At 37.5% G+C, this 13,322-nt stretch overlaps 1 protein-coding gene across 3 annotated transcripts in view; it reads left to right on the top strand.

Moving 5' to 3' along the window:
* Positions 1 to 13,322, top strand: part of TMEM135 (transmembrane protein 135) — a 368,866-nt gene that overhangs the window by 193,803 nt on the left and 161,741 nt on the right. For 2 of the 3 annotated variants that reach the window (XM_066248597.1, XM_066248595.1), the window contains one exon: positions 11,486 to 11,551. The exons of the other annotated variant lie outside the window; for it this stretch is intronic. In XM_066248597.1, the coding sequence (XP_066104694.1) occupies positions 11,486 to 11,551 (66 nt within the window). The remainder of the gene's footprint in view (positions 1 to 11,485; positions 11,552 to 13,322) is intronic. 3 annotated transcript variants of the gene reach the window in all.

The following is a 13,322-nucleotide window of genomic DNA, read 5'->3' as shown; positions in this document are numbered from 1 at the left end:
TAGTTGCCTGTCTTTGATGTCACTGATTCTTTCTTCTATCAGACTTGTTCTATTAGCTAAACTTGCTACCGCAGTCTTTAGTTCATATATTGAATCTTCTTCTTTGTTTTTAAAGTTGCAGTCTTCTTGGTGAGGTATTCGTTTTGTTAATTAATCTGTTTTCTGAGCTCATTAAGTTGCCTATTGTTGTCTTCTCGCATTTCGTTGAGTATTCTCAGAATTTCAAATTTGAATTCTCTATCATTTAACTTCAAGGTTTTCATGTGATTGAGATTTTTTTCTGGAGATTTTTATTTTATTTTATTTTATTTTTTGTATTTTTCTGAAGCTGGAAATGGGGAGAGATAGACAGACTCCTGCATGTGCCCGACCGGGATCCACCTGGCACGCCCACCAGGGGCGACGCTCTGCCCACCAGGGGGCGATGCTCTGCCCCTCCGGGGCGTCGCTCTGCCGCAACCAGAGCCACTCTAGGGCCTGGGGCAGAGGCCAAGGAGCCATCCCCAGCGCCCGGGCCATCTTTGCTCCAATGGAGCCTCACTGCAGGAGGGGAAGAGAGAGAGAGGAAGGAGGGGGAGGTGGAGAAGCAAATGGGCGCTTCTCCTATGTGCCCTGGCCGGGAATCAAACCCAGGTCCCCCGCACGCCAGGCCAACTCTCTACTGCTGAGCCAACCTGCCAGGGCTATGTGTCTGTTTTGTGTAGCCATGGTATTCTATTTCCTCTTACTTGATAGCATTTGTGAGTAGTATTGTTAAGAACCCTAACAGAAAAATAACTAAAAAAAAAATGAAAGATTAAAATAAAAATTAAGGAAAAATTTAAAAAATTGACAAGAACAAAAACACCACTGAATTAAAGATCAAAAGCAAACAAAAAAATCTGAAAACAAAACACCTTAACAAATTAGAATAAAAAATAAAATTCAAGGAAGATGCATTTAAAAGAGAAAAAGAAAAAAAGAGTAAGAAAAAAAGGGAAAAAAAGAAAGAAAATGTAAAATTCAGTTTTGAGAGGTTTCTTTCAGTAGGTGTCACTGTATTACAACTTTTAGTTTTGTGAAGTTCCTGAGCTCTCCTCTACTGAGATGTTGCTGTGGCAATGATGTAGGTGGGGTCACAGTTGCATTGGTGGTCAGAGCATGTTGTGAGGGCTTTACAGCGGGCCTTACAGTTTTGGCTTTACAGCTTCAGTTTTCCGTCTTTATGGCTCTAGCTATGGTGATCTCAGGCTTCTGGCACTCCTTCACCCTGGGGACTGGATTTGGAGCATCTCTTTAAGGTAAAGAGTGGCTCTGGAGAACTAGCTGTGGGTTTTGTATCTGCTACTCTTCATTCCATGAGTTTAGGGACCTGGCAGTGTGGGTAGCTACACTTTAATTTTCTCTGTTTTCTGCTGAGTGTGGGCTCTAGGCAGACCACAGGAACTCTGGCCATGACTCCGTGCTCTGGCTACTTTTGTTAGTTTCCCTGTATGCCCCTCTATTTCACTGCTCCTCTCGGCTGAAGGAGACTCAGTCACTCCAAGTTTCTCTCTCCGTACTCCTCAGACAAAATCCTAAGAGCCCAAGCTTCCCTCCATCCCATAGTTCAGCAGAGAAAAAAGCCCCAATTATGCCAGTTTGTCACCTCATCAAAGCTGACCACAGATGCATTTTATATTCTGCCCCCTTTTTTACCCCATCTCACTGTTAGTCCATTTGGTGCGTGGATCTTTCAGGTGCACCTTTGAGCCCTGCTGGGATTTCTTCGCTGCATTATTATTGTTCAATTTGTTGAAATTTCAGGGGGATAGATCAGGAGTATCTCTCACAGCGCTATTACTCTGATGTCATTTCCCTGTTCATTTTTTTTTTTTTTTTTCATTTTTCCGAAGCTGGAAACGGGGAGGCAGTCAGACAGACTCCCACATGCGCCCGACTGGGATCCACCCGGCATGCTCACCAGGGGGCGATGCTTTGCCCCTCTGGGGCATCGCTCTGTTGCGTCCAGAGCCATTCTAGCGCCTGAGGCAGAGGCCACAGAGCCATCCCCAGTGCCCGGGCCATGTTTGCTCCAATGGAGCCTCGCTGCAGGAGGGGAAGAGAGAGACAGAGAGGAAGGAGAGGGGGAGGGTTGGAGAAGCAAATGGGCACCTCTCCTGTGTGCCCTGGCCGGGAATTGAACCTGGGACTCCTGCACGCCAGGCCGACGCTCTACCGCTGAGCCAACCGGCCAGGGCCTCCCTGTTCATTTTTTAAAAATATTTTTTCTCTCTGTTCTAGAATGAATAATCTCTATTTATTTATCTTCAGGTTTACTGCATCTTTCCTCTCTTATATGTATTGTTTTCAATTTAAAAATTTCCATTTTTTAATTGTATATTTTGCTAAGACTTTGTTGTTCCATCAATGGTAAGTTTAAGTGTTTTAACTTTACCTTATGGAGTATATTGAATAGTTATAATACTTTATAGGTTTTGTCGGGTACTCTGATGGTACATCTGCTAGTCTTTTCTTTGAGAAATCACAATTGCTTTGTTCTTTGCAAGTTGAGTAATTTTGATTTTGATCCTGGTTGTTTTGAATGTTCCATTGTGAGATTCTGGGTCTTGTTGAAGTCTTCTGAAGAGTATTGACTTTTTTTTTTCAGTGGTTGTAAGCAGTCACCCTGTTATGTTCAGACTGCAAGTTTTGTCTCGTCTTCTGTGGGCATTTAGTTTCAATATCAGTTCTGTGTTTGATGCTACTTTGGGTCTGTCCCATTTATGTGCCACTCATGGGTCATTCTAGGACTTGGGTGGTAATTTTAAATGTAGTTCTGTTCTCAAAGCTTTGCTTTACTGCTTGGGTCTGTCTGTGCCTATGCTCATTAGGAGTGAGCCCTGTACTTGTCCAGTTCAAACACAGAGTTAGAGTATCTCCTTTTCTAGCTTGTCCTTCTTGGGATTGCTCCTATATTCTCTGACTCATTGGCTCTCCTTTTCCTGGTTTTCTGGCCAAAATGATGGGGTTTCTCTGACTTTTAGTAGCCTACAGTGCTGCCACAGTTGCAGACACTCAACAGAGCCTACTATTGGGACAAAGTGGGCATAACAAAGGGAATGTAAAAAATAATGGGCATTCTTCCATTCTCCTTTCGACTACTGAGGTTCCCTTTCCATATATCTTTGACAAGGAAAACGGAATTTCTTTCCCCGTTTTAACTACTAGCACTGCTGCTGTTTCATCTTATAATAGGGGCCTACCCTTGGAACAGAATTAAGGTGAAAAAAAAAAGATAAGACCATCCCAACAACCAGGAATTAATTCCCCACACATTCTTTGGCCTACTTGGGCCGTTTCTGTTTTCTGTGTAGAAAGGTCGAGTTTCTCTCAGAGGCTTGTTCTCTGTGCTGCAGCTGCAGTGCATGAGCCCTGAAATTATGAAATGGAATTAGTGAGCTGGGAAAAGGTTGGGCTATATAGGCAGCTGTATGGAGCAAAAGAGAATGACAAAGGTCTTGGTTGCTATGGTAATACATTTGTATATTTTGAAGACATATTATTAGATTTGTATCATGCACTGCTTCTTTTGCAAGAAGCAGTTAGCTAAGTCTCAGTTTTCCTATTTTTTGTTTTGTATATTACCATCAGAAGGAAGGAAAGCAGCTGTTGCTTAAAAGCCTCAGTGTTTATATTTTTCTTCTCTGGTCAGGATAAAAATCTGGGGAATATTTTTTCATATGATTTCTGAAGACTTTTGCTAACTTAATCTTGAAATAATATAAGCTTTCTATTTTTCTGATTGACATATCAAGAATTTTAGCATAAATAAATGGTCATATAACATAATGTGCTAGTTATAGTTTACCATTTTACATAATATCTTTTGAATTTCCATTTGATTGGACTTTCCTAAAATCTCTCGAACAAGCAACATCTGGCCTCTGTGTTCCCTGCACCTCTTGTTAAGTGGCTCCAGGACTAGCAGTAGTGGCAGCCGGTCTTGGTTTGCAGCTCGGCCTCTACTGGGTACCTCTAAGCCCAGCACAAGTAGCAGCTATCTGCAGATTGCTTTGTATCTTGTGACAGGTGGCCCCAGGCAGGGCAGAAGCAGTGGCTGTCCTTTCACCTCCTGGGAGGCCCCAGAGCCAGTATACCTCGTGGACAGCTTTAGACCATGCCAGATTATAACCCTACCACCTTCACGAGGGACACACTCAAGGGGTGGTCTTGGTGAGCACCATAGCCCTACTTAAGCAAGTCTTGCTTGGTCTTTAGGGTTGACTCCTGTATAGCAGCTCCTCCACTGTCACAGTGGGCCCTAGCAGCTGATTGGTGTGAGGGTCAGTTCCTCCGCGTGACACCAACAGCAGTCAAGACTCAACTACCACAGGACAGTACACACAGCCTACACAGGGTACACCTGGAGTGCCCAGCTTGAGTGACTGGGGAGGCTGCACCACTGGACCCTGTAGGACACCTACTACACAAGGCCACTCGACCAAATCTAGGAGATGTAGCAGCTCTACCTAATACATAGAAGGAAACACCGGGAAGCAGCCAAAATGTGGAGACCAAGATACATGTCCCAAATTAAAGAATAGGAGAAATCTCCAGAAAAAGAAATAAATGAAGTGGAGGCAAGGAGACTACCAGATACAGAGTTCAAAAACAATGGTTATAAGGATCAAGGAACTTCATGAGAACTTTAACAGTACTAAAAAGACATAGAAATCATACAAAACAACCAGTCAGAAATGAAGGATACTCTAACTGAAATGAAGAATAATTTAGAGGGAATCAACAGTAGAATAAATGATGCCAAGAATCAAATCAATGATTGGAATATAAGGGAGCAAAAAAACACAATCAGAAAAAGAAAATTTAAAAGAATTGAGATTGTGTAAGGATCCTCTGGGATATAACATCAAGCATACCAATATTCACATCATAAGAGTGCCAGAGGGAAGAGAGAGAGAGAGGGAGAGCACAAGAAATTGAAAACCTATTTGAAAAAATCACAGAAAACTTCAATAACTTGGTTAAGGAAATAGATATATAATTCCAAGAAGCACAGATAGTCCCAAACAAGATGAAACCAAGGAGATCCACACTAAGACACATCATAATTAAAATGAAAAAGGTTAAAGACAGAGAATCTTAAAAGCAGCAGGCATTTATTTACCTACAAGGGAGCTCCTATAAGACTGTCAGCTGATTGCTCAAAAGAAACTTTGCAGGACAGAAGGGATTGATAAGAAATACTCAAAGTGATGAAAAGCAGGAACCTACAACTGAGATAACTCTCACAAAGCTGTCATTTAGAATTGAAGGATGACAGATAAAGAGCCTCCCAGACAAGAAAAAGCTGAAGGAGTTACCACCACCAAACCAATATTACAAGAAATGTTAAAGGGTCTTCTTTAAGGATAAGAAGGAAAAAGATAAAAAATATGAACAATAAAATGGCAATAAATACATATCTATTAACAATTATATCTTATAATCAAAATAAATGAACAAGCAGAACAGAAACAGACTCATAGATACAGAGAACATTTTGAAGGTTGTCAGATGGGATAAGGGTTGGGGGGATGAATGAAAAAGTTGAAGGGAGTGAGAAGTACAGATTGGTAGTTACAGAATAGTCATGGGGATGCAAAGTACAACATAGGGAATATAGTCAATAATATTTTAATAACTCTTCGATTCCCGGCCAGGGCACACAGGAGAAGCGCCCATTTGCTTCTCCACCCCTCCGCCGCGCTTTCCTCTCTGTCTCTCTCTTCCCCTCCCGCAGCCAAGGCTCCATTGGAGCAAAGATGGCCCGGGCGCTGGGGATGGCTCTGTGGCCTCTGCCTCAGGCGCTAGAGTGGCTCTGGTCGCAACATGGCGACGCCCAGGATGGGCAGAGCATCGCCCCCTGGTAGGCAGAGCGTCGCCCCTGGTGGGCGTGCCGGGTGGATCCCGGTCGGGCGCATGCGGGAGTCTGTCTGACTGTCTCTCCCTGTTTCCAGCTTCAGAAAAATGGAAAAAAATAAAAAATAAAAAAATAACTCTGCATGGTGTCAGATGGATATAAGATATTGGGATGATAACTTAGTTATATAATGTCCAATCACTGAGTGTACACATGCAACTAATAATATTATATGTCAACTGTAATTAATAAAAAAATGGTTAAAAAATAAATTGCCATGAGGTACAATTTTTAATTGTAATCTGATGACCAACTTTTAAAGTATAATTTGAATTCTTCATTTTCTTAGATATATTAACAGTAATAAAATTAATTTTTGGAGAGCATTTACAGTTTTCTTTGAGTTGCTTACTGTTATCCTTATTTTCCTTATGATGAATTTGAACTCAAAGAAGTGAATTTGCTTGGCTGAGGTCACATCACACATCTTATAAATGGCAAAGCTAGAATTTGAACCCAACAGTCTGTTTCTAAAACCTGCTTTCTTAACCTTTCTGCTGTATTATATATTTTGCAAGGTACTTGGAATATAATAAAAGATGTAATTCATACCCTCTACGCCTCACTGTTTAGCTTGTGAACCAGAGCAATAAAGAGATAGTTATAGAACAGTGGTCAGGTACTGTGACTCTGACATAGAGTTTTGTTTTTCCTAGTCACAGCTGTGTTTAAGGCTTATTCATTTTTTATCTTTTATTAGTCCATTCCTTAATTTTACATTTGAAAAATCAAAACTAATATTTCTCAAACACCTTTTCATCTCAAAGTGCTGTCCTGAACTAAGTCTTGGATTTAGTATTTTACATTTATCTAGCTCTTTACAGAGATTTTCATATATCTTGACATCTGCATTTACCACCATAGGAAGACTGGTTGATATTACGAGGTCAGAGTTTAGTACTTTAAGTGACTTGCCCAAGGTTGCCCAGATACTAAACAGTGGAAATAAGATCACTAGAAATGTATTGCTTTACTGTTGAGTTTTTGTAAATACAATTACTTTTGTATTTATATTTATAAACTTGATGTTAAATTAACCCACTGAAGTCTTTCTGTAATATGATACTTGATATTATAATCATACTGCTTTTCAAGGTAAAAGTATATCAAGTATATATTTCTTCATGTTAATTTTACTTTTTTTTCTTTGTTTAATGAATTAAGAGGCATTATAATGTAAGAGTATGAGTCTATTGAATCGGGATTATTTTCACTCTGAGAGCTACTCAGGGTAGTACTGCTTGTTGTAACATTTTACATTGTTCCAAATTGTGTTTTAAATCTGTTTTTAGTGTAACAAAAATGGATACTTTTAAGTTTTTACTTATTACCAAACAGTACATGTGCATGGTAGAACATTAGAAAAAAAGAAAAGAAAAGCACCCAGAGATTATTACTGTTAATCAGTCCTATTTTTTCGGATCTTCTTGGATTTGCAGACAAACATAAACACAAGGATCTAGTCCAGAACTCTGCATTTGTTATTGCTAGATTGCATGTCTCCTACCTAAGTCTTTTATCTAACACTCTTCTTAAAAGCAGTCTCTCTTGATAACCTGTTTTTAAACAAGGTCCTATAGGTGTTTTGCTTTTCTCTTGTCACTAACACAAAATGTTTAATGAATGTTTTTAGTATTTTATCATTAATCATTTTAGTTGTTACCAAAACTCAAGGACAAGGAAATTTTAATCAAGAATTTGCTCGTAGTAAATTTACAAATGCTGAAAATTAACACTGTATCTCATTGTTTTTGACACTTGTTAGTCGTTGTAGTACGAGTAAATTAAAAGCAGTCTTTTTAGTAGAGGTCAGAAGAATGTTGTACACTCCAGTGCTTCCCTGTAGAATCAAAGGAAGCTGAGCTGAATTGACCAAGTGCTATTAGAATAAGACATTCTTAAAAATGTTGGTGGGAATAGCTGATGAAATGAATCAATTTAGTTGGAAACAGAAGATTGAATTTAGTATTCTTCTTCTCTGGAGAAAGTGCAAAAAAAGAAATAGATCCTCAAATTGCCTGGGTTTTGGGGCCACAAAAAACTAAGTAATTTGATCTAATTTAGTTGTTGCATACTTTATCCAAAGGGCTTGCTGCCTCTGCCTTTCCCATTTTGTCCCTCATGTATACATGGTAACTAACATGACTTAGATGAGTACTGTTAACAGTCACATTCCTAGATCAAATAAGGAAATACAAGTATATCATTGGTGTTTTTTTACTTAATAAAAATTTCCCTAAACAGTTCTTTTAACATCTAGTTTTATATAGTAAAAATCTGGCATAGCAAAGTCATTCATTTATAATTTGATTTTTGTTTAGGTATGTGAATAACCCCCTCTCTCTTCCCATTAATGGCCTGCTTAACTCTCATCTCAGTAAATTATAGATTGGAGTTATACATATATTGTGCTACAGTCACAAAATTTAGTGTACTGTTTTCTCTAAAAGTTTAAAAAAATTTTTAACTCAGCATTTAGACACTAACTCCCCACCAGCTTCTGTATGTGTGTGAATATTTTAAAGATTATTGTTCATTTTAAAATGTTTGAAAAATTTTGCTTTTATTTCTAAGTTACATGCTGTATTTTACCAATAAAGTTAAAATAAACTCCTTAAAAGAGTTACCTTTTAATCTGTCCCATCTCTAGCCTTGCTCATTTTTCCTTGTTAATTCTTCAGCTATGAATTTTGTAAACCATGATTTGGAATAACAAAGATTTATAATTTTCAAACTTAGCTGGGCTTTTAGTATTGCTTAGCAGTTCTGTGTTCCATTCCCTGTGGAACATGTTACACGTGCATTACATACTCTCACCCCTGTCCCTAAGTTAGTGTCTTTTTTTCATTCTTAGAAGACTATTCTATCCCCTATTCAGAGAAGGGGGGAGGGGTCAGGGAGGAGAGAAAGTAAAGGCAGAGAGAGGTCATATTACATGCATATATTTGCCCCTTTCCCCTTCTAACATAGCTAACAGATTGCTGTGTGTGCTCTTAATTTTATCTTCTACAGGAATCTCCTTCGGACAGTATTAATTTTCTTTCCCGTATCTATAACTTTTTATGCTGTATTGACTGCTTCTATTTAGCCATTAAGAACTTGTTTAAATATCTTCTAGAATAAAAAATATCCTGTTACCAGTTTTCTCTCAACTTTGCTCTTTCTAACAACTCCATCTCATTTTTCACCTTTTTATTTTTTGTGTTTTTTTTTTTAGATTTTATTTATTCATTTTTATTAGAGAGAGAGGGGAGAGAGAGAGAGAAATGGAGAGATAGAGAGAGAACAGGGGGAGGAGCAGGAAGCATCAACTCCCATATGTGCCTTGACCAGGCAAGCCCAGGGTTTTGAACCGGCGACCTCAGCATTCCAGGTCGACGCTTTATCCACTGCACCACCACAGGTCAGTATTTTTATTTTTTGAGAGAGAGGCAGGGAGAGAGGGACAGGAACATCTAGCTGCTCCTGTACGTTTCCTAACCTGGGAATCGAATCAGCAACCTCTGTGCTTTTTGCGCTCTGGAACAACACTTTAACCAAACAAGCTATCTGGCCAGGGCTTAATTTTAATTTTATTGTTTTGAGACAGAAAGAGGAAAGAGAGAGAGGGGCAGGGAAAGGGAAGCATTCGTATGTTGTTCTACTCAGTCGTGCATTCCTTAGTTGTTTCCCAGGTGTGCCCTGACTGGGAATTGAAGCCTCAGTCTTATTTCAGGATGAGGCTCTTAACTGACTGAGCTAACTGTCCGGGACCTCATTTTTAAATTTTTTTTTACCTTTACTGCCATTCTTTTTTGTTTACTTACACTGTTTGCCTCTATGTCCTCTGATTCAGTCCTCAACTATATGTGTATTTTCAAATTTTTATGAAGTTATCAGGGTGACATTTGTTAATAAAATTATATAGGTTTCAGAAGTACAGTTCTAAAATGCATCATCTGTATATTGCATCGTGTGTTCACCTCCCCAGTCAGGGCTCCTCTCATGACCGTTTTCCCCTGTGCCCTCTTCTACCTCCCCCACCTCTCTCTCGCTCTGGTAATCACCATGCTGTTGTTTGTCTATGAGTGGTTTTTTTCATTCTTTTTTGTTTAATCCCTTCACCTTTCTACTATTTTTTTATATGCACCACGGTTAAAATTGTGATGTATTTGACCTCTTTGTGAAATTAGACACTTATGATTCCTTATTTCTTTATCAGTTAAAAAAAAGTTTTGACCAAGAATTCACATGTAGTTTAAACAGTCAAATAGTATGCTGCAAAGCTAGTAGAAAAGGAGTAAGGACTGTACTCTACCTCTTGTCCTCCAGTGCCTGATTTCCACAGAGGCAACCCAGAGGCAGCCACTCGCACCCCTTTTATTGTTTCTTCTGTTATTTACTTTCTTATATCTAAATAAACAATGTTACACTGATTTTGCACATATACATCTATTTCCTTATGGTTTCTCCCGGTTTTCCATCTCCTACTCCTTGGGTTTCTTGAGATGTGCATTCAACTTTTAAATTTAAATTTTTCTTTTTTTTTTTTTTTGTTATATAATAATTCTTAAGATTTTTGGTTAGTAGAGCATTGTTTCAGTTTATATTCAATTATTGAAGGTTGGTAATGCATTTCTGTAATGCTAGATTTAAAAATTAGAGCATATTTTTAACAGATGAACTTGCATCCTCTCTTTTCCAAAAATACTCATACAGTCTTTCCCTTTCAGCCTCACGGGTCGTCTTACTCCTCCTTGAATGTATTGTATCCTCCTTGTATCAAACCAAGCATGATTTTAGTTACTGGCCTTTGTATTGTACTTGGCCCATCTGAATAGGACTGAAATTCTGCTGTGGTCTGAATATTCTGTTCACCTGAAGTTTAAAACCTTATTCCCCAATGTGATGGTATTAGGAATGGGGCATTTAGAGATAATTCGGATTAGATAAGGTCATAAGGGCTTTCCCCTCATGAATGGGATTTAATACCCTTATAACAGTCCAGAGAGAGCTTGTTTCTGTTTGCTCTCTGCCCTGTGAGTATACAAGAAGACAACTCCCAGGAACGTCCTTACCAGACACTGGGTCATGGAGCTTTTACCTCATATTTTCTTATAAGAGTTTTATAGTTTTAGCTCTTACATTCTGGGTTTTCATCCCTTTTAAGTTAATTTTTGTATATTGTATAAAGTAAGGGTTCATCTTCACTCTTTTGCATGTGAATATCCAATATTCCCAGCACCATTTATTAAAAGACGTTCCTTTCTCCATTTGAATGGTCTTGGTACTCTTTATTGAATATCACAGAAACTATCACTCTGAAAAATACCAGCAAATCAAAATAAACTTTGATAATAATTAGTTTGAATTCTTGATATATTAAAAAGTTCTTTCTGAAAGTGATATTCCTGGAGTGTAATTTAAAGTTTGTAGCTCCTACTGTGCCTTATTGATACTTGTCTCGAAGTTGCTAGAAATGTTTTTTACATTTTGGAGTGGGACCTACCGTTAAATACACATTATAGATGATATTTTTTTGCTTTTTTTTTTTTTAATTCACAGGCCACAGAAACATTATTTAGAATGGCTGTAGCAAGAGGAGCCATCACAACGTTAAGAAATGGAGAAGTAAGATGATAATTTTGATAAAATTATTATTTCTTAATTCATAGAATGCTGTTTTAAAGTGTGATAAATTCTATGATGCTTTATGGAAAAAAGATTGAGAAATGCCTGTTGTGCATAATATTAAGTGAGTCTGACCTAAAAACCTATTTTAAATAATTCAGTCATATTGGAACATGATCTTGGCTGAAAAAGAATTGCTGAGCCTTTTAATCTTTGGTTATCAATTGTTTTATACTTAGAAAGGAAATGACATCTTATTTAATAACAACTTCTGCAAATATTTATATTTATAATGAAAATAATTTCATACTTTTTCTTTTCTTTCTATTTTATGTTCTACAGTTCCAGTACTTTTTCTTAGGATAAAATAATTTAAAATGTTGACATTTATTACAGAAAAAGACAGATAGAATGAGAGGGGTGGAGGATAAGAAGAAGGAAAGGGGAGATAGAGAAATGGAAATTAGTCTGCTATTCTGGTATTTGAGGCTTAATTAAGATACAGAGTCTAAGTTTTGACTTTTGTAAAAGTTGTACCAGTTTTTAAAAATATTCTGCCATCTGAAAAAAATTTCCACTCAAAATTATTACCAGCGTAATTACCAATTTGCTTTATAACCCTTATTGGTTGATATATCTGCTTGTTAGGTGAAAATGTAGTCATTTGCAAATCATATACTCTTAAATGACAAATCACTTTATATTAATTTGTAACGTTTTTGTATGAAAAAGACTTAGGTGACCCCTTGTATTCTTAACAAACTGCATGTGTATGTGGTACCATTTAAAGAAAAGAAAACATTTCCATTAATACAGTCAGACATAGTTACTACCTAGAATGTGTCAAAATGAATTTTATATTTTAGTAATTACTATGTATTTTCTCATGAGGGGAGTGAATGTTTTGACCTTTATATTCTGTAATAAGAAGGTTGGAAAAATGTATGCATGGCAGTTTTTTGAGAAATCTTTTGAATATACCAGCACATATTGGATATGTACATATTTTACTTAATGGTGGTGAACTAATTAAAGCAGCTGGCTTTTGATTCATATTAACCCCCAAACTGCTACAAGAGACTTACCTGATTAAAAGGTATTCATGTTGGACAAAGTATTTAAGCACTCTGTGACCTTCAGTTTCTAAAATGAGATTGAAAGATGCTCATTTTCCCCCCTTATATTTTAAGATCCCTAAAACTGGAATGTGTCTTCTAATCAGTGGCACTTCATAGTCACCATTTGCTACTTTTCATATTTTAATACCCCTTAAATTGTGAGTTTTCTTGTGTCTGTAGTATTTTAGAGTTGATAATATGTGGCAATATTTTATAGTTTAAAAACACAGATGACATACAGCAAATATTCAGTAAATGGTAGATAGGATAGGCCATTAATTAGTTTTAATTATTTGACTTTGGAAAGTAGAGAATTAGGACAAAACAAATATATTATTGAATATGTATATATAAGCAGCATACACACATTGCAATGATGGTGAGCTAAGTGCTATATAATGTGTGGCTCCTGCCTTTGGAGGAGCTTATTCTCTGCTGGAGAAAACAATTATATCAGTGCTTGAAGAAGAACCTGGAGGGAACAGAAATGCTTAGTTTTGGTGAAGTCTGGAGGTACCCGAAGTTCAGATTCTACTTGGAATGTGCTAAATTTTAGTATCAAGGTAATAATGGAGAATTCTTTGGGAAGTATGAGACAAACTAAAAGATTAGCAATATAATGGATATTTAAAACAGAGGCTGAAATCAACATC

The sequence above is a fragment of the Saccopteryx bilineata genome, chromosome 1, assembly GCF_036850765.1.
Source record: "Saccopteryx bilineata isolate mSacBil1 chromosome 1, mSacBil1_pri_phased_curated, whole genome shotgun sequence".
Lineage (NCBI taxonomy): Eukaryota > Metazoa > Chordata > Mammalia > Chiroptera > Emballonuridae > Saccopteryx > Saccopteryx bilineata.
The sequence above is the reverse complement of the archived record's forward strand: the minus strand, read 5'-3'. Positions and strand labels throughout refer to the sequence as shown.